We start from the raw sequence: 27408 nt of genomic DNA, 5'->3' as shown, positions 1-27408 counted from the left end.
GCAGAATCGATACAAGCCGTTGAAACTACAACTCCCCAGCTCTTTACACAGTGGTATATCATTTATTGAAGTGGTAGTAGAGTGGCTTCATCTATGCTAGAATCCCTGTGTTTGTGTATATCGAAAGGGTATTTGGTGTTTTGTCTCTCTGAAAGGTGTTTGCTTCTGCGTTGTATGGGGCATTACATTTCTTTAGGTCTCTGTTGGATGTTCTGGAGCTGGAAGCTGATACCCACATACTGAATGCAGACTTGAAAGCTGATAAATATGAAAAGTTCTGGGTGACAGCCAGGGCCGGCCCTACAATGGAGCCGACTGGGGCAATTGCCCCAGGCGGCACTTCAGAAGGGGCGGCACTTTGCCGCCCCAAGCGGTTTTTTTGAAGCGGAGGAGAGAGAGGGGCACCGAGTGGTTTTCGCTTACCCGCTCGGCGCCCCTCTCTCTCTCCTCTGCGGCGAGTTTCCCTGTTCGGTCTCGGTGCCGGCTTGTAATGCAGAGCGCCGGAAGTGACGTGAATTTCCGGCGCTCAGCATTACAAGCCGGCACCGTGGCAGCACAGGGAGACTCGCCGTAGGACCGTTTAAGGGTAAGTACCGGTGGGGGGGGGTAGATAATGCCCGGCGTCGGCGGGGGGCGGCATTTTAAACTTCGCCCCAGGCGGCGTTAAGTCTTCGGCCGGCCCTGGTGACAGCCCAGCTAGTCACCAACAGCTATATAATGTACATGGAGTAACAATAAACATAAAGGTGTAAGCGCACATGCCCCAATACACAACCTTAGAGTAAATCTGTATATACCGTATTGGCTCGGATATAGGCTGCCCCCGTATATAGGCTGCCCCCGTATATAGGCCGCACCCTAAAAGTTTGGTGCTTTTTTTAAAAAAGCACCAAAAAAACATGCTGCCACTCTGTTTCCCCCCCCCGAGATATGCTGCCACTGTCCCCCCCGAGATATGCTGCCACTCTGTCTCTCCACCCCGAGAGATATGCTGCCACTGTCCCCCCCCGAGATATGCTGCCACTGTCTCCCCCCCCGAGATATGCTGCCACTGTCCTCCTCCCCCGAGATATGCTGCCACTGTTCCCCCCCCTCGAGATATGCTGCCACTCTGCCCCCCCCTCGACTTACCAGAGGAGACTCCCGGGTGTCTTGCGGGGCCGGCGGGGGACATCTACGCAATACGCGTATACAACTTCCGGTGCCGGCACTCAGCTGATGTGCCGGCACCGGAAGTTGTATACGCGTATTGCGTAGATGTCCCCCGCCGGCCCCGCAAGACACCCGGGAGTCTCCTCTGGTAAGTCTTGGGGGCAGAGGTAAAACGCATCGTGTGGACGGTCACCGGCTGCAGCGATGCGGGTAAACAACCTCCGCAGCCGGTGACCATCCGCACGATGCTCTTAGACAACCTCCGTTGCCGGCACCCCCCCCCGTGGAAAGTGCTGGCAGGGGAGGCTGTCTAAGCGTATCGGGGAGTAGGATGCAGGTCACCTGCACCGCTGCGGGGGATCTGTATCCAAACCCTGCCCGGCGCCCGGGACTGCATGTCCCGGGCGTCGGGCGCTAGACCCCAAATATAGGCCGCACCTCCACTTTAAAGACTTAAAGTGGGGGAAAAAAGTGCGGCCTATATTCGAGCCAACATGGTATACTTGCATAAAATGTGGTATAGGCCTCTCTTTCAGCCCTGTAACTGGAGACACAGAGAGATCATAGTGTAACCCATAAATGCAATAATGTTTGTAATGGGGTATAGAATAGACTCACATGGGATAGAGCCGTGAACAGGCTCTATATAAACAGCTCCAGGTGCCCACTTGGGGTGTAAACGAAAGGATGCCTTCCTTCTGAACCCACTCCAGGAAGTAAAAGGATCCACACAGTTCTTTTCCTTCTGGATTATTTTATTATTAAAAAAAGGAAAACTAGGTATAAAAACCTATATTTCCCCAAATATAAAAAGTATATTTAAAAAAACAATGCGTTTCGACTTTATGTCTTTTTCAAGTGTATTGTCCTTATCCTCTGGTTACATATTTATAATGTGCCTAACAATTGTTTTGGCGCCAATTTCACAGAATTCCGGTTTCCAGTACGTCACTTCCGGCGCAACCTCCGGTTTCTGCTGGGTCCTGGGTCCTGGTGTAACCTTTAAAGTGTCCCCTCCAGTTGGTCCAATACAGGCATCACGCATTGTAAAGGCATTACACATTATAATCCGGCAGCCATTTTGGAAAAGGGCAAAAAGGGAAATACTAACAGAAACCATTAAAATTCAATAATAAATCCAACAATATATATATACGAATTGATAAAATGTGTGTTGCATACATATATTAATCTTGTATAACAGACTGAGTATAATGTAACCCTTTATTGTTATAAAAAAAAAAATATTAATAAATTTAAAAAAAGGGTTCATACTATTTGGTCCATATTAAGAAGAGTCTTCCCATCACAAAAATTCATTGATTTTGAAGTCTATGTTTAGACCCCTAGGGGAAATAGTGTTCATTTCGAACATCCACTTCATCTCTGTTCGACTTAATTCTTTGCAATAATCCCCCCCTCGCCAATTTTTATTTATTTTATGGATTCCTAGAAATGACCTTAAACTGGGGTCGGAATTGTGATGCTCTTTAAAGTGGGATGATACACTATGATTGGAAACTTGATTTTTTATATTTCTGACGTGCTCCGCAATGCGGGTTTTAAGCAGTCTTATGGTCTTGCCCACATACTGCAAACCGCAGGGGCACGTCAGTAAATAAATAAGATTATTGGTATTACATGTTATCAATGAATTAATAGAGAAGACTCTTCCATTCGTATGGGCCTCAAATTTCAAGATCTTTTTGTCCATCTTTTTTGTTTCACTGCAACCCACACATCCTCCACATCTATAAAACCCATTTTGATTTTGAAAAAATATTTTTTCTCTTCCTGTTTGTTTTTACATAACTTTTAGTTAACTGGTTTTGTATGCTCTGACCTCCCCTGTAAATAATTTTTGGGGACACTTTAAAGGTTACACCAGGACCCAGCAGAAACAGGAGTTTGAGCAGGAAGTGATGCGCCCTACCGGAAGTGACACGTCGGAAACCGGAAGTCTGTGAAATTGGCACCAAAACAATTGTTAGGCACATTATAAATATGTAACCAGAGGATACGGACAATACACTTGAAAAAGACGTAAAGTCGAAACGCGTTGTGTTTTTAAATATACTTTTTATATTTGGGGAAATATAGGTTTTTATACCTAGTTTTCCTTATTTTAATAATAAAAGAATCCAGAAGGAAAAGAACTGTGTGGATCCTTTTACTTCCTGGAGTGGGTTCAGAAGGAAGGCATCCTTTCATTTACACCCCAAGTGGGCACCTGGAGCTGTTTATATAGAGCCTGTTCACGGCTCTATCCCACGTGAGTCTATTCTATACCCCATTACAAACTTTACTGCATTTATGGGTTACGCTATGATCTCTCTGTGTCTCTAGTTACAGGGCTAGAAGAGAGGCCTATACCACATTTTATGCAAGTATATATACAGATTTACTCTAAGGTTGTGTATTGGGGCATGTGCGCTTACACCTTTATGTTTATTGTTATTTGTATAATTTTAGTGGAAATTTAAAGTGTTTTTTTCACGAGGTGTGTTATAAGTTGCACTTTACTTTACACTTATTGTTAATTATTTGATTTTGTTATAAATGTACATGGAGTGTTTGCCTACCATATGGAGAATTTCTCTCTCAGAGGGCCAAACTATTAAATAAATAACATCCTTTGGCTACATAAAATCTGCAAAGTTCCATAGACCATCAACAGTTCACTTTTTATTTCTTTTTTTTTGTGTGTAAATTTCCCACATATTCAACCATGTCTTGGCAGCATTGATAAACTGGAGATCTCTTCACTGCAAAGATTATAAAAGCCAAGACACTTCAAAGTCTGTCTCAAGTACTAATAACTAGCTAACAACCTGCATGTTGTGCATAAAGAGTCCAGGGTTTTCTGTGGGACAACAGATCCCCGCAGCACAAATTTTATGAATATTCCTGTTCTAACAAAGAAAACAGCATAGTTTTCAACAGAAGTGTCTTGAGTAGAACTGAGGGTATATTGTAATGCAGAAATATTCTCAGGGCAATAATCATTGTGTCTATATTCAGTGCGAGTGGAGGTATTTAGGCTTAGTAAGTATCATTATTTTATAATATGCCAAATTATTTTTGTAGAAGCTTAATAAAAAGTTTAAGCTACTTTATTGCTTGTGCATGTTGAAAACTAATAAGATTAAATACTTAAAGCAGATTTGTCATTTTTCCCCTCAAATCCTACATTTTAGAATTCTGTTAACTAAATAAGCTTGTGTAAATGTGTTAAAATAGGATACCATAACCAATATATGTGTATTAGAAACTCACTCCTAACAAAAAAATGTTCAAGATCCACATGGTTATTTCTCCCCATTAAGTCATCTCTCTTCTGTTGTTATTTTGATGATTGTTGTTGATTGGCAAAATCAGAAAATGTTGTCCCTGCTACTGGCTGCCACCAGTCTCAGCATCCCTTAGATGAACTATAAAACCAAATATTTCAAAAAAGAATTACAAACAAAAGCACAAGATACAGTTGTAAGAAATTAATTTGCACTATGAGATGTAAAGGAGGAGTGTCTGTGTGTTATTTACAGTGGGTGGGGTAGGGGACAAGTTGGCTTTACATGCCCCTTTGGGCTAAAAAGTAACAGCCCTCCCCTGTTGCCTATGCCAGTGCTGTCCAGCTTAGTAGTGGGATACAATTCAAATGCAGAATTGGGAGTGGTTGCTAATGTCAACTAATGGAAAGTACTAATAATGACAATAATAATAATAATTATTATTATTATAACAATAAAAACACATAAACTGCTTTAAATATATATATTAGACTTGCAAATGGACCAAAAAGGATTTGGACAAGTTTTTTGTTTAGTTTTCTTAGCCCATTCTTTTATGACAACGAATTTCATTTTCCGCCCGTTCAGTTCGGATGAAAATCGGAGGGCATTTCACATTTGGAAACTAATTTGTTCACACTCTCACGCTCTCTCTAAATGTCCCAGTCTCCTTGCTGCGCAGCACCACTTCTTGCATCTTCTTGTTTTCTATCTTCTGTCTTCTTTCTTGCATCTTCATCTGCTGTTCTTTGTGTCTTCTTTCTTCGCGCTCTTCTTCATGGACCTGGCCTGGACCTGAACTATTTAAATTATTCTGTTTTTTCTCCATGCAAAAGGGCAGAGCCTCGAGGCACACCTTCTCCCCAAATTGGCGGAACGGAGAAGAGGCTGTCCCCGTGGATCTACCCTTTTGCGGAGAGACCAGAATAATGCAGAATATTTCTATTGATTGCTCTATAAAAATACAGAAAATATTATTTACAAGTGGAGGTCATGAAGAGTAATATTAAGGAAATAATTTACTCCGGATCCACATACTCTGCTCTGTTAACCTAAGAATAATCTATTTTATCTAAATATATAATCATTAGAGGATACATGCCCAATCACCGACATTGAACTAGATTCCAGGTGTTTCACTTTTGAAAAATCTAAAAGTGTGTGGTTGAGCTAATCACGTGTCTCCTTGTTTGTATATGTTTTTTTGTTCATCTTCTCCTGGATGTATATTTTACAATTCTCTCCTCTCATGATGTCGGCATCTGTTCTAGAGGAAATCAGTGTGTAAACAAAATCAGGAGGAATGACATATACACTGAAAATTGCAAACTGAAACGTAAAAAAAACCCACTGTTTATTGTTTTAACTTTAGACGTTAGGCCCTTTAGTGAGTGGAATCATTGAACTTTAGGCATTCTTTTTAAACACCCTTAAATAAAAAAAATATGTGAGCAGTGATTGCATTTCAAAGGAATTTAATGGAAAACACTGCTGAAATTTGAAATCAGATGAGAATTCATGTACAAAAAAAAAGAGTTCTGGAAAAATATGTGTCAAATAGCAATGCTGTATCTCTTAAACCAATACTTATGGGGTTATGAACACTTACTATACTAACTGATTTCTTTTATAGCTAATGCACACAGAAAACAAAGATATTTAAATGGAACCTATATACTTTATACTCATTGCATATAGCAAAAAAAAAATAAAAAGTCCATATAAGTGGCTTAAATTAGTCATTTCCTTTTGAAGGAAACACCATGGTGTAATACTTATCATATGCTATTAGGTGATGTTTTTGGAAAGAATCCACAGATGGCATAATTTGTGGTCATTGATTATAGTCTGTGACTGCTACATTGTAATCAATAGTTCTAATAAGCGACTCTGTGGCACACTGCATTTTTCTTATACATAAAAACTGTTTTGACACATCAACACATCATTCAACACAATATTTGTCAGAGATTATGTTTTCTTTGCAATTTAAATATTCCAGTTGATTCATATTACTGTCTGCTGGGAAACAGCAAATATATAAGTACTCTTATTGCTGTAGCACTGGATGTAATGCGCTTCAGCTGTGGCAGTGACCTGCACTAATATCAGTAAGAAATTCGTTTTTAATTTTTATATTATCAGTTGTCTTAGACATGGAAACAACACTGGGCTGGGCTTTGATTAAGAAATAGTTGCTAAATGTGTTAATCCTTTGGACATTTAACAACTGTTTTCTTATTTGTGGGCCCAATATGCTTTTTCTTGAAAATTGTAATTGTAATTTTCTTGAAAATTGTAATTGGCCCATTGTAATTTTCAATGGGCCATTGAATCAAGTACATGGTAAATACTTGCACATCATTTACTACATTTATTAAAGAATATATTCTTATTCTTTAGGTATGATAACAGCTAACTAGAGTCACCCTCTCTTTACAAGACACACCTGAATATTTATACTCTTATATTACCTCCTAATCGAATCATAGCAGGTGGTATTCACCACTTTGTGACATATTTGAATTGTTCAAGTTTTAGCCAGTGTTGAATGAATGTGAAGGCTTGGCTCATTCGCAGATAGCCTGGAGACAAAAACAAGTTTGTTTATTAAAATAACAAACATGTAACATTCTCATCACAGAATAACAGAGTACTTTTATTGAAATACATGACATCATGGTCACATAATGGCTCACACACATACACCTATTACATCATTGTGACACGCAATTTTCTTGAATGGCAGCCTTTGCTTACTAATACATACTTACAAAGTATTTCAAACAACTAATTTAAACCATGCATTATGTATATATCCTGGTGAATAAAACAATTTATACTTCTGAGAAAACAGAAGCTCAAACTTATCACAAACCAAATAATATATCATAAGTCAGCGACGGACACAGAGTACACAAATGACAATATAAAATAATGCTATCACATAGAAAATACTAACTTTATTAGGCAGTTACCTAGAGCTTGTGCTTTTTGTTATGTATCAGTGCACTTGTGTAAGGCACGTACCGCCCGGCGTACGGTACGTGCCATTCAAGGTCTGGGACTTACCTCCCGTGGCAGACCGCGTCTGCTCGTGACAGGCTCCCGGTCCCCACGGAGGGGGCGGCACTCCAGCACGCCGCCCTAAGTTCCTCTCCTCCTGCTAACAGTATGCAGGGGGGAGGGGGAGGAGTGGGGAGAGAGGCTTCCCCTGGAGGGGCGGCAACTCTGGTGCCGTCTCACAGGAGAGAGATGGTTGGGGGCGGAACCGAGGGCGGAGATCCAGACGTGACGTCAGACGCCACGTCTGGGATCTCAATAAAACCCTCAAGCTCCCTTATGTCGGCGCTCAGATATTCTGAGACGCTCTGTGCCCTACACAGCGTCTCCTGTACTGTGCTCCTTTACCTATTTGTTTCCTGATTTGATCTGTTACCTGACCCTTGCCTGTGACCTGTTTATGCTACCTTGCCGCCTGGACCTGACCCTTGCCTGTGACCTGTTTACGCTACTTCGCCGCCTGGACCTGACCCTTGCCTGTGACCTATTTTCGCTACTTTGCTGCCTGGACCTGACCCTGGCCTGTTACCTGTCTATGCTATTTGGAGTACTGCCTCTACCTGAGTTTTCTACTGTGTCCTATCTCTACTACTCTGGACTATTCCGGTTACCTCCAGTAGTCCTGCATTCTGGGCTCCTTCTACCCTGCTAAAACAGACACTTGCTGGTGTCTGATAACTTGATTTTGAGATATTTACTTTCAAATAGAGATATAAGCAGAGACAGGATTATCTGAAGTCCTCTCTCATTGACCCTCCCCTTACAAAGGGTGCTTGAACCAATCAACAACAATTAGCAACTCGATACAGCTGAGATAAATGAATGGGCATAGAATATGTCAACAGATAACAACCATCCAGCCCATCTAGTCCAGTCTGCCCGTTTTCTGAGTACTTTCATTAGTTCCTGGCCCTTCTCTAGGATAGCTTTAACTGTATTAACATCTACCATCCACTATCCTCTCACTAAAGTAAGATTTCCTGATATTACTTTTAAATTACCCCTAAACCCCTTCCCTAGGTTGAAGTTAAGACTGTATACAAATTTTCTATACTCTACCCTTGGGTTTTTATGTCCTAGGTGCATTATCTTGCACTCATCCGCATTAAGCCTCAGTTGCCATAGCTCTGACCATTTTTCTAGTTTACTTAAATCATTTGACATTTGGGTGATCCCTCCAGACAGGGGCGTAACTAGACGCCTCAGGGCCCGGGTGCGAGAATCTTTTAAGGGCCCCCCCACCCCCTCACCCCCCCCCCCCAAAAAACATGATTTTTACCCAACAATTTTTTTTTCAACAAATTACATATCAAATAATATCTGTAAATTTTTTCAACTTACTTTATCTTCAACAATGCAGCATTCAGGACAGGTAAAAGGTGACACGTAACAGCCATTGATGGTGTGGTTCTGCAAATATAAAGGACAACCATTAATCAACCTGTTTTATACATTTAGTGAAGTTATTGTCAATGATGTATATTTCTATAAGAAAACCAAGAGAAATTCATGGCAATTATGGCAATGTTAGACAGGAACCAAAAGTGTTAAAAGGCCAAAATAAATAGCAGGGAATAGACAGAATATTAACTCCTCACTATCCATGTATGCTAGATAAAGATGACCTCAGAGCTCAGCAGATGTATGAGATAGAATCTTTTGTGATGGGATTGGGAGTACATCAATACACTAAAAAAGTCAGGTTACATCCGAAGCCACAATTTAGTGCCACTAATAATTTTTAATAAAATATGCAGATTGAAATAGAGTAAACAACATAAAACCTTTACCTTTCTTCTCACTGATTTCAGGGCCTAGAATGTTTTGTCCACTGAAGTGACTACAAATTCAGAAATGGCGTTTTATCTCTGGATAAATAAAAATTACACAGTTCTATTTATTCCTACAGAAGGGTGCAGTCTTCCCTCCTTCTGACCCTGACCATGGTACTCTCCCCCGTAATCATCCCCAGAGTCCCCTTGGCTTGGGCCCCCCTTCCACCGGGGCCCGATTTCGTGCGGCCCCTTGGCTTGGGCCCCCCTGCCGCTGGGGCCCGATTTCGTGCGGCCCCTTTGCTTGGGCCCCTCTGCTGCCGGGGCCCGATTTCGTGCAGCCCGTTGGCTTGGGCCCCCCTGCCGCCGGGGCCCGATTTCGTGCGGCCCCTTGGCTTGGGCCCCCCTGCCGCCAGGGCCCGATTTCGTGCGGCCCCTTTGCTTGGGCCCCTCTGCCGCCGGGGCCCGATTTCGTGCGGCCCCTTGGTTTGGCCCCCCCTGCCGCCGGGGCCCGGTCGCAGTCGCGACCCCTGCGACCCCGGTAGGTACGCCACTGCCTCCAGGAACATCAACCCCGTTGAACATCTTTCTGTCATCAGCAAAAAAAGCATATCTTACTATCAAAACCCTCTGCAATATCCCTAATAAAAATATTACAGAGAATGAGTCCAAGTACAGATCCCAGAGGTGCCTAACTGGTTACAAGACCTCCTCTGAATCTACTCCATTGACTACAACTGTCTTTCAGATACTGCTGGATCCATTCAATAATATTGGGATCTAAACCCAGAGATTGTAGTTTATTTATAAGTCTTCTATGTGGGACAGTGTCAAAGGCCTTACTGAAATCCAGATACCCAATGTCTACTGCACCACCTTGATCAATTAATTTAGTTATCAGCCTGGTATGATCTTCCTGAAGTAAACGCATATTGTTTCTTTTCTACAAATCCATATGATTTTGGATGTTCAACAATCCTATACTTTAACATAGTTTCCATTAATTTCCCCACTACTGATGTAAGACTTACTGGACCTATAGTTGCCTGATTCCTCCCTACTACGTTTTAATACCTTGGGGTGTTTCCCATCAGGTCTCATGGACTTATTTCTCTTTTCTTTAGGCAGCTTTTCTGAACATCTTCCTTGATAAGCTCACATGTATAAAATAACTCATCAGTATTTTTTCCTGAGGTTTCTTTCTTTCATTTTCATCTGTTAAAATGGAACAAAAATATTAATCTAGGCAGTCATCTAGACCTTTATCCTTATTGACGTACCTTCCTTCTTTTGTTTTTAATTTGACTAATCTTTGTCTTACTTTCCTTTTCTCATTTACTCTAGTTTCTCTTCTGCATGTGCTTTGGTAGCTCTCAAATGTTTTGGCTCTTTATGTCTTTATCAGGGGGCGGTCCTGTGTCCCCGGTGAGAGTTCCCGGGGGTGTTCTAACGGGAAACAATTTAAAGGGAAAATGGGCGCAGAGTAGGGCGTGTCAAGACCCCGCTCCCATGACCCGGAGGATTCAGGTCTTGACCCGGAGAACCGGAGAAACAGTGCTTCACCCGGCAATCTCCGGGTCAAACCCGAAGAGTTCACAGGTATGCTTATAGATTTATATATTTTTTTTTATTTAATAAATGCTAACCTTTAGTTTTTTTTACTATTCTGCCCACTTCTGCGGGGTACCACAGTGGTTTCTTTTCAATTACATTTTTTGCTCTTACTGACCAGCCTAATACAAGTTTCTGTTGCTTTCAATAATTCTATCTTTTAAATAATCCCAATTCTCCTGCACTCCATTTTAAGTAGACCAGGTCTGATAGTGACTCCTTTACACATATTGTGTAAGTTGTAAGTAAGTTGGTTTTTTTCTATAATCTAAAACTTTTGTTTTTGTGTGGTATGACTCTGTTCTTATATTCTAAAATTAGAATAAAAACATATATGGACAACTACAGTACCGCATGCTCTGTATTGAAGTGTCAATGTTTTATGTCCTCCCAAGTGCTAAAATATAAAAACAGAGGAAGTCAATGCACAATTTAAAATCGTTATTTCATTCAGCAAAAACATAAACAGAGTCAGAAACTATAATGAAGCCAAAAAATGTTTCCCATGATGTAATTTTTAGGTAATAAAGCATGTGATAATGAGATTTTGCTGGTGATTCAGCCTTTGCTGCTGACAAGAGATGCCAAAAAGGTTATTCCAAAAAACTGTGTGCAATAATAATTTTGAGGGAGCAAATAGTGTACAATATCCAGAAAAGCTGACAACCCTTATCCTCCTTATCGTGACACAGGTCACGGTGTACATCTGTAAAAAATGATCCTCATATATAACCCTATTTACTAAAACATAGGATGCTCAGTTGAGTTAATGGCTAAGTTCCAAATCGCAAAGCAATTCATATTCATTATTAGATACGTTTATGTGAATGGCTGCTACTTTAAATTAAAGTTGACTTCCAACTCTCTTGGCGGCAACCCGTAAAAGCCCATCAAAACAATACATTAAAAGTAAATAAATACATAATCCTAGAAAACCGACCGATTCCTCTTCTATGAAGAATGGGGGTTAAACATAATTTTAAAAACATAGATGAAGCGTCGAGCCCTCCTATGCCTCTTCTTCACTCCTATCCCAAACCCAATGCTCAAAGTTAATGACACCCAACCACATGAAATCTTGCATACTTGGCTAATTGGAGGAGAATCGCCTTTGAATCAATATGGACAAAATAGAGTAAGTTCGCTGAGTTGCGCAGCTTCTCATCAGTGGTGACTTTAGATCTGTCAGCTGCATAAACGAAGCCAGCGTTCAGGTAATGTGAACCAAGCCAATGATTTGGTAAAAACATCACCTGCCTTATGTGAAACACAAACTAAAAAAAAGTGAAAAAGCTGTTCAACTAACACTGGAAAAAAACACTCCTCCCAATGCATAATCAATTCCACACATGCTACAGGGCAAGCTGTCTTGTATAAAACAGTCAAGAGTTCTTCAAGAATAAAAGGGTATGATGTTTTAATGCATTTGTGCTGCAGGCAAACACTGAAAAGGGCATGGAGATGACAGGAACGGTCTCTTAAAATGACAGTGGTGGGAAGGACACCCAATGGGCAGTGACAGTCATGTAGTCCTAAATCTGGCCACTGCTCCACATATGTTTTGCCAAATTAATCTTCCACAGAAAGGATTTTGTGAACGCTGTGTCAATAGCATCAACTACCTGGTTATAAAATTGTGACATTCTGAGTGCTCATACATATCAACACTTTGTGGTCTTATAGGACTCATGTCCAAACTTGCAAAACATCACCAGCGAAAGGTCTCTATTGCTTTCTCCATCATCCTATAAGACAGGGGTGGGCAATTAATTTTCCCATGGGGCCACATGAGAAATTGGAATGGTTTTAGAGGGCCAGACCTCTACAAACTACAAACTCCGAAGCCTTGTCCATTTTGTTAACTTATGTGCTGTTTAATAAAGTTATTCAAGCCTACGTCATTGGTAGAGGTGCTTGAATAAGTAAGGCCTGAATAACTATTAGCACAGCACAGAAGTGAACAAAATGAACAAGGCTTCGGAGTGCATACCGTATTTTTCGCTCTATAAGACGCACCTGCTGATAAGACGCACCTAGATTTTAGAGGAGAAAAAAAAGGAAAAAATATTTTGAGCTAAAAAATGGGCTAAAATATTTATTACAATAACTGAATAAGCTATGAACACAGTAAGACACACGCAGTAAGACACACACAGACACAGTAAGACACACACAGACACAGTGAGACACACACAGACACAGTAAGACACACACAGACACAGTGAGACACACACAGACACAGTAAGACACACACAGACACAGTGAGACACACACAGACACAGTAAGATACACACAGACACAGTGAGACACACACAGACACAGTAAGACACACACAGACACAGTAAGACACACACAGACACAGTGAGACACACACAGACACAGTAAGACACACACAGACACAGTGAGACACACACAGACACAGTAAGACACACACAGACACAGTAAGACACACACAGACACAGTAAGACACACACAGACACAGTGAGACACACACAGACACAGTAAGACACACACAGACACAGTAAGACACACACAGACACAGTGAGACACACACAGACACAGTGAGACACACACAGACACAGTAAGATACACACACACACACACAGTAAGACACACACACACAAACACAGTAAGACACACACACACAGTAAGACCTCCCTCCCTAACCCCCCTTCTCAGTATCTCCCCTCTAACTCCCTAACCCCCCCTTCTCAGTATCTCCCCTCTAACTCCCTAACCCCCCCTTCTCAGGATCTCCCCCCCCGCCCCGGTCACTTACCTTAAACTCCTGTGTTGGAAGCGTGAGGCGTTTGTCTCGGGTGCCGGCGCTTCACTGCTGATCGCCGGCGTCTGACGTCATATGCCGGCGCCCAGCGTAAAGCGCCGGCACCCGAGACAAACGCTTCCAACACAGGAGTTTAAGGTAAGTGACCGGGGCGGGGGGGGACACCGGACTCATTGGTGAGTCACCAGGACACTCTTTGCGGGCCGGTCCGAGCTATTCAGCGGGCCGGATGTGGCCCGCGGGCCGTGCTTTGCCCAGGTCTGCTATAAGACCACCTACCTTTCCCTGTAGCCTCCACCATTCACGCTTTTTATGAATGTCATGTAAACTATGTGTTTACTTGTGTTTTAGAAATTGAGTTTATAAAAAATGTTTCATTGTGGTAAAAGAAGCAGACACTGGTGGTTGTGATAGTGATGGCAGAAGTACTGGTAACGATGACAGTGATTATGATGATGATAAGGTAGCAGCCATCACAGCAGATACATTTTCTGGATTCTTCTTAGATTTTCTTCTCTCTGAAAAAAAAAACCTCATGATGTTAAATGTAAAATCATTGTTGCAACTTTTGAAGCAGACATAGCTTTTTCTCCACTGCTTAAATGTAATAATAGCTTGGGAGTGGGGGCACAAATTGTTTTCACTTTGTTACCCTGCACATCGCTTTCCATACATGTGTGGTTCACTATTTTTGCTTCAGCAAGTTGTGCCACTTTAAAAGGTGTACACATATGGTGGGCTTTTAATACATATACATATTGCTTATTTTAATATGCACACTGTTATTAACTATAAAATTTAAGATTTATCCATTTTATATGATCTAATTAAGATCCCAGGCTTACACTAAGGGCCCCCCACGCATGTCACTTGAGCCACAGCTCTGAGGAGGAAGTCTGGGCAGCTGGCGACTGAATATATATATATATGCAATTGCACGCTACATTCCTATATGACCTGGCTAAACTACTTCAGGTCCATTTGCTTGCCACTCACTAAAGTGCCCAATTGGTGCTTATGGTAAATGGGATACATAAAGGGCCCCATGGATTTACCTAGTGTCCAAAGGTCAGTCTGGGTCTTCAGGGAAACTGTATGGGATCAGCCAAAGGTAAAGTGCAAGAATTAATAAGCAAACTATGGAGAACTCTCGCAGAAGTCTTGAATAAAAAAAAATAACCCAATGACTAAGTAGACATAGGTCACACAAAAACGTATTGTCCATCAGTCACGCTTTAACACTTTTGTTAACCTCAAGAAAGCTTGGCATTTAACTGTTCACATTAAGGCAAAATTAATATAAAAGAAAAAATAATAGCAATAGCTTATAATAATTATATATCTTGACTCATTAGGTATCTTCTGAATATTCTTTATAAATGATTCTTATATTTCCTCATATTTATCTTGTGCTACAGTCATCTTACAAATGCTTATTTATTATTCTATGTTGTAAAACCATTTAATATTGGAGTTTTTAAATGATGTGTGTTTTCATATTTGCTTTACTTTTAAAGCAATCACACGTCTTCGGTAGGAATGTAGTATCCATAGGAACTCCACATTTTAATTCAAGAGACCATTTTTAAATTTAATGAATGCATTTCCTTGCAATTTTTATAGGATTGTAAATGACTCATTAATGATCGCTTCTGTCTGACAATATTTTAGTTTTTTTGACTGTGGTAGTAAAGAATGTCTCCCTTACTCCCCATTGAGATTCCTAATTGTTACACAAAGTGCCTGGGGGACAAAAAAGATATTGAAACAATCTTTTAAAGAAAAGCGAATGCTGTTTTTTTAAGTAGCTTGGAAAAAAGGAGGTAAGAAGTGGCAATGTTCTAAAAGGGAATAGGAAAAGGTTATATGATCTAGCTCAGAGGAGGACTATTGATCGAAGAGTCCTTTTGTTTGATAAACACTTTATGGCTGCACAGCTTTCAACAAGTGGAATTTTAACAAGCAGCATTTCTTTGCAGAGTAGGAGAGTTGAGTTATCAGATTTCAATACAAATTGAACCTTATCTTAGACTCTCTCTCTCTCTCTCTAATGGGTGTTATTGCAAATTAAATATCACACTGCCAACCGTCCTGACCCATCAAATTCGGGTCTGCCTTGGCCTATGCACTGTGCCTAAGACACACACAGTCCAAACGATTTTATATGAGCTCCAAACTATCCAGTATCTGTACTCAGTAGCCTAAGAGCTCAATGCTGCCCCTTTGTCCTAGGATCCAGGAAGGAAATGTTTGTTTGCAGGGTAGATCATTAAGGGTTGGTTGTAACAACTATATTGTTTACATTCACATATTTACTCAAACATGCTTATTGAAATTCTGAGGGAGTGTGAGTCTCTTTGCAGCAGGGGGTGCACAGTAGGCACCAGCATTGATGAGTTTGGTCATTGCATAAGCAAGATGTGTAATTTGTGCAAAATTTGCAAATGGCATTTACCTGATGCCGTGGGTTGATATTTTAGCAAGATCACGCCAGGTCGACAATCTGGTTTCTTTTCGTAGCAACTGTGCATGAATTACATGCTGAGCATCAAACCTTGGTATGATTGGGATATCACTGGAGAAGCTAGACCTGCACACTTGTGAGTGACCATGTTAAGTCACGTAACCTGGTACATTTGGTTTTAGAAATCCCCCCTGTATGTTATTTATGACTTCAAACAACTATCTATACATTCTAAAGCAAAGTGATATAACTTATAAATGTGACAAAATAAAACACTTAGGCAATATACGTTGTTGGAGGTAGAAGTGAACCCTTAAGGGGCAAATGAGCTCTGTAACCTTTGTAGCCCCTATTTCTTGAGTGCATAATTAAGGGAGCAGGAAGACTTCTCTTCCCCCGTTGCCCAATCTTTGTGCTATAGAAGTAGAAATGCCTTGCATACATTGCCTTAATTCTTTTGTTTCTCTCAATTTAAGACACCAGGGATTGCATCCCTTTGCAGTTGCATGCAGTGGGATCAGGGCAAGCGCTCTCTATAGGCAAGGTAGGTGCCAGCCTAGAGTGATTTTTTTAATACAGTGGCCTCTGGGTATTTTCAACTAATCAGCAAACATATCTCTGCTGGTTCAGTTTATTATTAAAAAAAGCTAGAGTCTAGTATTTTTGTAAATTATGCTACTAACCCTTCTACTGCTAGCTCCACACACAAATTAGCAATTATAAAGACAAACAAACTTATGGGTCCCTCAACATCAGGGGCGGGCTGGGCAGGGGGGCAATTGCCCCCCAGGCCGCCCGAAATCTAATCTAAACGGCCGCTGGGTGTTGATGCCGCCAGCCGGCGCTACTTTAATACTTTTTAAAAAAAATTTACTATGGCAAGCCGGATCGGCTATTAAATGAAAAAAAAAATAGTATTAAAGCAGCGCCGGCCGGCAGCATCAGCACCCAGCGGCCGTATGCGATGGCTGCATAGTGATGGGAGCAGCGTGAGGGGTGAAAGCTCTGCCCCCTCGCACTCACCTTTCACCCCTCACGCTGCTCCCATCACTATGCAGCCATCAGATTGTTGGAAATCGAATCTAAACGGCCGCTGGGTGCTGATGCTGCCGGCCGGCGCTACTTTAATACTTTATTTATTTTTAATATGGCAAGCCGATCCGGCATATTAAATAAATAAAAAAAAAAGGATTAAAGTAGCTCCGGCCGGTGGCATCAGCACCCAGCGGCCGTTTAGATAAGTTTTCCAGCAGTCTGATGGCCGCATACTGATGGGAGCAGCGTGAGGGGTGAAAGGTGAGTGCGAGGGGGCGGAGCCACTTCACTTGACTTGCCCCCCAGGCCTTAGGCTGCCAGCCCTCCCCTGCTCAACATACATCAGATACTAGTTTGTACAGCATAGCAGCATTAAGAACATCACAATTTAGACCAAGGCGCGTGGGAAGAACAAGCACAAAAAATGTTTATTACACTTCCTCCCTTGCATACCTGTCGTGATATTAGCCAAAGCGTTGATGATCTGCTGAAAATCACATTTCAGGGGGAAAACACCAGAAATCATTACAGCTGCTCTTCCTTCAGTAAATATTTATGTTGGAGAATGTGATACACTTACTTATATCCCATGCTCCTGTGATGCTGTTCTCCATGAGCCTGATTTGCTTCTCTGTCCTGACTAAAATCATTTATAGTTCTCTCCTTTTTTTAACTGGTGCCCAATCAAGGTGCTACCTTTTCTGTACTTTTCTTGTTTTCATCCCTAGTGTATGATCTTGGCTTTGATGTTTGTGTTTGTTCATTTGATGTCTTGGCTGCTACTATTGTGTATGACCTTGGCTGCCTTTGACTATGACTATTCTTGAACCCTCTGCTGCATTCACAGTGCTCAGGGACCCATCTATATGAATAAGTATGCATGAATGAGTGAAGGAATGAGAATTTGTGTATAAGTGCATTTTGTGAATGAGTGAATTAATTATATGTGGGATAGCATGGATGTGTAAGTGGGGGGGGTGGCACAGACTGGCTGTTTGGGCAAAGATGGCACAGGATGGCTGTTTGGGGGAAAATATGGCACAGGGATAATGTATGGGGACAATGAGGGCAAGTCATACACATCTCATCTGCTTTGTGGTATGTGACCTGTGATCTATGTCTGCAATTTAGGGTTCCCATGCATTATTTGATCTATTTAGTTGCTCTGCGCATGCAATGCTCTGTTTCATGTGTTATTTAGTAATACCTCCCAATACAGTGATTGTATGTATTATTCAGTTGATCTATACCTGAAATTCTGTATTTCCGTCAAGTCACCCACCTGACCCACACCATTCATTTGCTATGTGATTTCCCCAGCATTCTAAAATTAAAATACACATTTCATCTTTCCCCTCTACGTGTCTCTGAATACCTCAGCAATAATGTGATACTGGTAACAATGCAAATCTAAAAAATAAAGACACTAGCTGCCAGTTCTGTAACTAAAAACTATACTAACAATAGTGCAATACCTTAAACATACGTTTTTACTTATTCTATCAGCTCTGTAAGCAGCTCATGGAAAGAAGCCATTAGAGTGCAACTCTATTTGATACTTAGATAAGCTAGTATTGGCTCACATTCAGGAGACTGGATAATATACAAAACAATTTAACAAGTTAATCTTGGTATTAAGTTCAGTGGCTGGCCTTTAGTGCCCAGGTCTACTACTCAAGAATCTTATACATCTTGATGAAGGCAGGAATCTTTCCAACCTAAATATGACCAGCCATTCAAGAGATTCTTCATCTTGGGAGTCCCAAAAATCTAAGGTGGCTCTTATATTATAAAAAGTGCAGCTACTAACCATAAAATGATTTAAGCCCCAGTGGAGTCTCAAAAAATCTGCATTTAATTTAATGTTCAGATATATGTCTTCTACTGCACTCGGATGGAATTAGGAAAGTGGGAAGCGTGTGTGTTTACATGAGTAACTGAAGACTACTGTTTCATATCTCAAAATCCATTTTATCCATGTATTATACTAAAAACTAGCCAATGCTTCCAGACATTTTTTTATGAAAAATGATATTTCTTCAATGAGAACTAAACTGTAGCATTGTAGCGAATACAACTTTGAGACAATCAAATCAAGAATAATTTTCTCGTTTACATAGTTCTAATCTATTATTGTTGTCTCCAATAGTCTCGGAGGACTGCCTTGTCACAATTAACTATTATAATAATTAACTATTATAACAATTAACTGTATTATAATACATGATAGCCATTCAACCTAAAAACCCAACCGAGAACCCAAAAATTATACGTTCATCATGTTGCTTTTTATCCTAGTGCATTGTTTGTTAGGGTCACAGGGTGAAATCCAAGCAAATTGATTATCAACCTGAGGGGCTATTATATACCTGCTTATGGAACTGTGTGTTTTAAATCCCCTTCTGACATACCGTATTTGCTCGATTATAAGACGACCCTGATTATAAGACGACCCCCCAAAATCTGAATATTAACTTAGGAAAAAAAGAAAAAGCCTGAATATAAGACGACCCTAAAGGAAAAAAGTTTTACCAGTAAATGTTAATTCATGTAAACTATTTTTTTTAATAAAAGCTATGATTGAGAAAAATATTTTTTTTGTTTTTATTTCTTGTATTTTCCAACCTGTCCCCCAGTTACGCACATCTGCCCCCAGGCTTGCCACTCCAATATGGCACTGTGGCCCATGATATGCCTTTTAACCCTCTATATGCCACTGTGCCCCATGGTATGCCTTTTGACCCCCTATGTGCCACTCTGCCTCCAGAAATGCCTTATACCCCTATATGCCACTCTGCCTCCAGAAATGCCTTATACCCCTATATCCCATTCTGGCATTTAGGGGGTTAAAATGCATATTATGGGGCAGAGTGGCATATAGGGAGGTATAAGGCATTTCAGGAGGCAGAGTGGCATTAAGGGAGTTAAAAGGCATTGTATAGAGCACTCTGCCTCCAGAAATGCCTTATACCCCTATATGCCACTCTGGCATTTAGGGGGTTAAAATGCATATTATGGGGCAGAGTGGCATATAGGTGTATAAGGCATTTCAGGAGGCAGAGTGCTCTATTAAATGCCCCCTTAACGCCACTCCAGAAATGCCCTATGCCCCCATTTAACACACACACACACACACACACACACCCTATACCCCCATTTAACTAACACACACACACACTCTCCCCTCCCCTCCCCTCTCAGCCCTCTCTTACCGGTGCTTCCAGCCGGGGCAGCGGGTTGACGTCGCCTTCTGCTGCAGCCGGAAGGAGGTGGAGTTGGCAGCGGGGGTTTGTCTGCGTCCGTCGCGTATACTTTCCCCGGCTGTCAGAGATCAGAGTTCCCCGCACCGGTGCGGGGAACTCTGATCTCTGACAGTCGGGGAAGGTTTGCGCGACGGACGCAGACAACCCCCGCTGCTAGCCACACCTCCTTCCGGCTGCAGCGGACGTTGTCTACGCGGATCGCGTAGACGTCAACCCGCTGCCCCGGCAATACAGCAGGAAGCACCGGTAAGTGTGTGTATGATGGGGGGGGGGGGTGAGACAGGAGGATCCAGGTCCCCTGCAGCGGTGCGGGGGATCTGGATCTTAGTCTCCTAATCAGACTCTATTTGAGGTCTGATTAGAAGACGACCCCGATTAGAAGACGAGGGGTATTTTTCAGAGCATTTGCTCTGAAAAAAACCTCGTCTTATAATCGAGCAAATACGGTATTATATCACAAAAAGTGTTTATGCGTATCCTTCTGTAAACTAGAATGTATAAATAGGCAATCAATTATGCTTTACAAAAAAAATAGCACCTCCACCCAGTTTGGAGATGGAGGCACACAACTCGCTTGATTTTTAGACAAGAGGTTAACATTAGTGGTGTTGGCTGTTGCATACTAGCCTGGTAATATAAATTTCTGAAATAACATCATGTGAGAGGAAATATCACCAGTGACACCTATGTAATGATGTATTGGTCTAGGACAGACCTGGGCAAAGCACGGCCCGCGGGCCACATCCGGCCCGCTGAATAGCTCGGACCGGCCCGCAAAGAGTGTCCTGGTGACTCACCAATGAGTCCGGTGTCCCCCCCCGCCCCGGTCACTTACCTTAAACTCCTGTGTTGGAAGCGTTTGTCTCGGGTGCCGGCGCTTTACGCTGGGCGCCGGCATATGACGTCAGACGCCGGCGATCAGCAGTGAAGCGCCGGCACCCGAGACAAACGCCTCACGCTTCCAACACAGGAGTTTAAGGTAAGTGACCGGGGCGGGGGGGGAGATCCTGAGAAGGGGGGGTTAGGGAGTTAGAGGGGAGATACTGAGAAGGGGGGGTTAGGGAGTTAGAGGGGAGATACTGAGAAGGGGGGTTAGGGAGGGAGGTCTTACTGTGTGTGTGTGTCTTACTGTGTTTGTGTGTGTGTGTCTTACTGTGTGTGTGTATCTTACTGTGTCTGTGTGTGTCTCACTGTGTCTGTGTGTGTCTCACTGTGTCTGTGTGTGTCTCACTGTGTCTGTGTGTGTCTTACTGTGTCTGTGTGTGTCTTACTGTGTCTGTGTGTGTCTCACTGTGTCTGTGTGTGTCTTACTGTGTCTGTGTGTGTCTTACTGTGTCTGTGTGTGTCTTACTGTGTCTGTGTGTGTCTTACTGTGTCTGTGTGTGTCTCACTGTGTCTGTGTGTGTCTTACTGTGTCTGTGTGTGTCTCACTGTGTCTGTGTGTGTCTCACTGTGTCTGTGTGTGTCTCACTGTGTCTGTGTGTGTCTTACTGTGTCTGTGTGTGTCTCACTGTGTCTGTGTGTGTCTTACTGTGTCTGTGTGTGTCTTACTGCGTGTGTCTTACTGTGTTCATAGCTTATTCAGTTATTGTAATAAATATTTTAGCCCATTTTTTAGCTCAAAATATTTTTTCCTTTTTTTTCTCCTCTAAAATCTAGGTGCGTCTTATCAGCAGGTGCGTCTTATAGAGCGAAAAATACGGTATGCACTCCGAAGCCTTGTTCATTTTGTTCACTTCTGTGCTGTGCTAATAGTTATTCAGGCCTTACTTATTCAAGCACCTCTACCAATGACGTAGGCTTGAATAACTTTATTAAACAGCACATAAGTTAACAAAATGGACAAGGCTTCGGAGTTTGTAGTTTGTAGAGGTCTGGCCCTCTAAAACCATTCCAATTTCTCATGTGGCCCCATGGGAAAATTAATTGCCCACCCCTGGTCTAGGATGTTAACACACTATGCCAGAGACATGATATTACCATAAGGGAGCGGTCCAGCAGACCAATTAACTCTACAGATCAAGTTTCATTTTATTCTTCTATGTTACAGTGCTAACAAATGCTACAAACCACTCTGAAAATCTATTTCTGTTCAATAATTTCATAAAGGTACAAGCAATAATATTTTACAATGGGAGAGTGATATATTCTGTTTAGATGAAGAAAATCAGAACATTTTACTAGTAAATATTAACAGAATATGCTGAATATTCAAACAGTATGATCAAAGGTATCCGACAAGTTTTGAGAGCTGCTAGCAGTTGCACAACTGTAACACATTTTTCCTGAAACTAGATATATGACATAAGTAACAAATGCTCATTATTTTGATATACCATATTTCTGAGATTATTAAGTACTTAACTGTGGCCTAAAATTTGAAAATATGTAGAGAATTAATGTTACTAATAAAGGTAGGGAAACATTTAGAGAGCATGAGAGAGAGAGTTTTTTGCTTTGTTTTCCTCTGATTTCACGGGGGGGCAAGAATAAGGAAAACAGATTCACAGATAAATCTTTTCTGCACCTCTTTTTCTCTGGGAATCTATCTGCATTATTCTGGCCTCTCTGTGTACTTCCATGAAAGGGGCGAAGCCACAAGGACAGCCTCTCCCATGTTCGGCCAATCAAGGAAGGCCAGGTTTACAGACAAAGAAGACATGGGGAGTAGTGGACGAAGAAAGAAGACAGAAGACAAAAAAAAAAGATTCAAGAGGGGAGTAGTGGACGAAGAAAGAAGAAGCAGAGCTGTGGGAAAGGAAACAGACATGGAAATGGTCATCTGAGAAAGTAGGGAGACATTGAGAGCATGAGAGAGCATGAGTAAGAGTAAAAACACTAATAAAAATCAGAACTCTTTGCTTTTTGTTTGTTTCACTTGGGGTCCCTTCTCATTTTCGGACATTTGTACGAAGTGATGAAATGGATAAGTTAAATTGAATTTAAAAAGTTTATGGATGTGAATGCACAAGTCTAATATATATATATATATATATATATATATATATATATATATATATATTAGACGAGTCCCATGAAGGACGAAACAGCTGTCCATGAGTGGTGATCTGGCTATTGTACCTCTTCCCGAGTTTTGTCTAAAGGCTGTCTTGTACAGCGGGCAATTACTTTCAAGGGATCCATGTATAAAGTGGATATAGAGGCAAAGGTGATAATTGTTAACCTTATTTGCATGTGCCTATCCAGAATCCCTTGTGGTTGTGAAAGCACCATGAGATTTCTGAGGGAAAAACAAGCCTTCTGGCTTGTCTGGTGTCTGTAGATGAGTGTTTCATAATACTTCTACTACCCCATATATATATATATATATATATATATATATATATATATATATATATATATATATATATATATATGTCAGTGAATATGGTGTGTTATTGCCACCATGTGGTTAAATGCATGATCTACAATGAAGTAGTTCTGTGTTCTATTTTTTAACCTATTTTAGGATTGCAATACAGTACGGTCAAATACAAATACCGTGATATGCTTTCATTACATTATTTAAATAAATTAATTTTCCTGTGTGTGAGTGAGTATAATTAACTTTATATTTTAATAACCTTAACAAACTCTCTTTATTTTTGGGCACTGTTCGTCTCATAATACACATGAACAGAAATTAATTTGGTGTAGGTCATCCTAATTAAGCCTACGCCGCTGAGTTCATCAAAACCGTCATAAATATATGTCTGTCTACAGTATGCATAGTATAGTTGGGTGTATATGATAGAAATAAATTGCATTAATGTGCTTTGGTGTTTTCATTGTTTAATTAAAAAAACTAATTAATCAGGTCTATCATATGATCACAAATCACAAGATAAATTAAAGGCACAATGATTTCATCTTTACAAAGTTTGCATATTAACAAAGTTCCAGTAGTTAAATTAGTTCCAATTACCAATTGCTTAATGCCTTTCTTTATGCAACCAGTGGATTTCCACAAGAAATATCCCATAATTTTACAATCCAAGACACATCAGTAAATGCTAAACATACAGAACACAACCATAATTTTATATTAATAATGAATAGTATTTATTGATAAGTCTTTTGAATTTGCAGTGTGTAGGTACATGTACAGAACATATAATGTACACAGAAGTTTACAGATAGATGTTGATTTGCAAAGCTTTCATTATCCATTGTTTCCTAACAGTATTACTTTTAGAGTAATGCCACAGTATCATTTCACTGCATCTGAACTGAGTTATATTGGAAATAACCGGACACTAATAAAATGACATGCGCAATGTGCATGATCCCATGTAAATGTAAAGATATGTTAAAAAAAATGCTGGGTAGAAATAGAGCACACAAATTCACAGGATTCCCTGTTGTGTCTTCACATTAAATCTGCACAGACAGACCACAACATATAGTTTTTTTGGTGTGTTATCTCATTTTAAAAAGTATTCAGAAACACTGTAAATAAATACCATTCTACATTCTTGCATGGTTTCTCTCAAAATTTGACTTGATACGTCTTTCTGGATGTAAAATTATCCCTGTGTGCTCCAGGCTCTTCTATTTGTGTGCATTACTAAATATTTTCAGGAACTGTTCTTGTACGGTAGTGCTATGGATGACACGCAATGGAATGCAATTGATGATGTACCCCTAGGAAAAAATAGAATGGATAATAAAGTAAATAAACAAAACTATAGGTGTAGAAAATACCAATATGTATATTGTGTACCATTAACGTGCATTCATTCTCAACATGTATTTTGTGCTATGTAACCCGCCATAACACCTAGCAAGCTCTTAGAAACAGGGCCCTCATCAGATTTTTGTACTGTGTACTTTACTTTAAATTCTTTGCAACAATACTGTTTAGACCCCATGGAACTCTATCACGAGCCAGCACTGCAGCTGGCTAGCAGTGAGCATGCATACAGTAGTGGATGACAGGCCCACTTTAGAAGAGCAGTCAATGCCAAACATTTTATGTATTGAAAAATCCAAGCAAATAAACATTAATTTTCCATGATTCTGATTACTTTATATTGCCCATGGAGGACATAATGGGCCAGAGTTTTTTGGGTGGAGTTTTGGGAGGTTATTTAAGGTGTTCGGTTTGGTTTTGGTCTAGGTTGAGTGGTAATGGCTTGGTTAAATAAATCAGCTGTGGCCTTTTCAACCCCACTCTTGGTGTCGTGTTAATTATTGAGTAGTTAAATTAGTTGGGTGGGCCTAGCCCAGTCATCGAGGGTACATCAGTCAAGATTTTATGTGATAATTGACATATTCACTCCAAGACATCATGTGACTCTGTTTTGTAGCCTTACATGATGCCTGCATGAGTACAATTCGTAAACTCAACCACAAAGACAAATGTATTGGGTACATATGTAGTACAGAGGTGAATGTTTTCATTTTTTTTTTTAGAACTTACCCATGGGTAACAATTAATATCTGCAAAAAAAGACCCATTATAAAGCAAATTTACCAAAACTTCATGTGCAAGGCAGCCAAAGGTCTCATCTCCAAATTTAACATAATTTAGGGACTGGCGTACAAAGTCAATTGGGGATTTGGTTACAATATCTGTGCTTGGGTTCTTTGTCATTGGAGTGGAAACACCATATGGGGTAATTGCCTGTACAGTGGAAATAGAAAAATAAACAGATCATACGGCTTTGTATGGTAGGAAACCATGATGTTGAAATTAAGAAGAATTCATTTCCAGATATAAGTGACTATACACTTCTGGTAACTAAAAAAACATTAGTGACACTACAAAAATGGGCAAAATTTGTAAGATTGCCTTACCTGTATGATTATTCCTTTTGATTTATATTCGGCCTGAAGGGCTCTAGAAAATGTAGTAACAAATGCCTGAAATAATAAATAAAGGTAGGATATTAAAAATAGCCATGGCCAGCAACGGAAAGTTAATAATGGTGCCAGAATAAACATGGTTGATCCATAATACTAGAAAGTGAGCATGTGTTTTCCTCTTGTACTTTATCAGGCTCTTGAGATCTTGAGATACCAAACTATAGCCTTTCACTTGAGATGTGTATGATCAGAAAAAGCCACATCCTAGCCTTGTGACAAGCATTTGACTTAGGCTCTATATAGGCTTCTATAGGCTATAATGGTTTCAGAAGAAGGTTCATGGACACTGGCACCTACATACTACTCGAATGTCAAACATTGTTTTTGCTCTCGTATATTTTCCTTACAAAAGGGGACATCTTTCGTTATTGCTTGCTTAGCAAGCACAAGACCAAATTTAAATAGCTGCTCATAGGTTCATTTCTTTAAATAGGGCAGTCAATGAACAGTGACGTGTTTATGGTCTCTGCCCTATGCTTTATCTCATGCAGCTCCCCCGGACTTACTGAGCAGAGGAGTACCTATTCATCTGCTGCCAGTCTTTTTGTGTAGTACACAAAAAGCGATCTGCCTTAGTTCACTTGGAAAAAACACTTCAGAGATCTGCAAATGCCTCCATATTAGGAAAAGGCTGGTAGAGATCTATACGTAATTCCCAGGGCATACTCCTGGATATCATTGATCCTCTGGCAAAAACTGCCAAACTTAATAAGTTGACTCTGTGTTGTGAGAATAAACTTGAAGTGCTATTTGTCTTTTTGCTAATGCTAACACAGCTTTGGCCACTGAATCCTCCTGAGATTAGATCCTCAATTGACAGAGATGACTAGATAAGAGCCTGGTCCCTCTGCTCAGGGTGCTCTAGTTGTGAATATTTTGTTAAAGACTTAAGCAAGTATGGTAACACAATCATGTCTCTTGACAAAGCAAAAACCTCTATAAAAGGATCCTCCCTCAGGATTTTTCCAAAGGCCAGGAAAGGGAGGGGTTGCTTTTACAGCCATTCAGCCCATCAGACTTGTTGTTGTTGTTGTTGTTGTCTTGTGATTTTTGGCACTTCTGTCTGGACAGTGGAATCACTATGCAGTCGGAATATATTCTATGT

The 27408-nt window shown here is 40.7% G+C and overlaps 1 protein-coding gene across 1 annotated transcript in view; it reads right to left on the bottom strand.

The window, feature by feature from the left end:
• Positions 1-5076: 5076 nt before the first annotated feature.
• LOC149300542 (17-beta-hydroxysteroid dehydrogenase type 3-like) overlaps positions 5077-27408 on the bottom strand; it is a 54539-nt gene continuing 32207 nt past the window's right edge. The window contains exons 9-11 of the mRNA XM_089485032.1: positions 26235-26300; positions 25912-26061; positions 5077-5349 (exon numbers count right to left, since the gene is read on the bottom strand). Coding sequence (XP_089341158.1) covers positions 5077-5349; positions 25912-26061; positions 26235-26300 — 489 coding nt within the window. The remainder of the gene's footprint in view (positions 5350-25911; positions 26062-26234; positions 26301-27408) is intronic.

Source organism: Sceloporus occidentalis, unplaced genomic scaffold (genome assembly GCF_023333645.1).
Source record: "Sceloporus occidentalis isolate IW3139 unplaced genomic scaffold, rSceOcc1.0.p SCAF_24, whole genome shotgun sequence".
NCBI lineage: Eukaryota > Metazoa > Chordata > Lepidosauria > Squamata > Phrynosomatidae > Sceloporus > Sceloporus occidentalis.
This window is presented reverse-complemented; position numbering and strand designations above follow the sequence as displayed.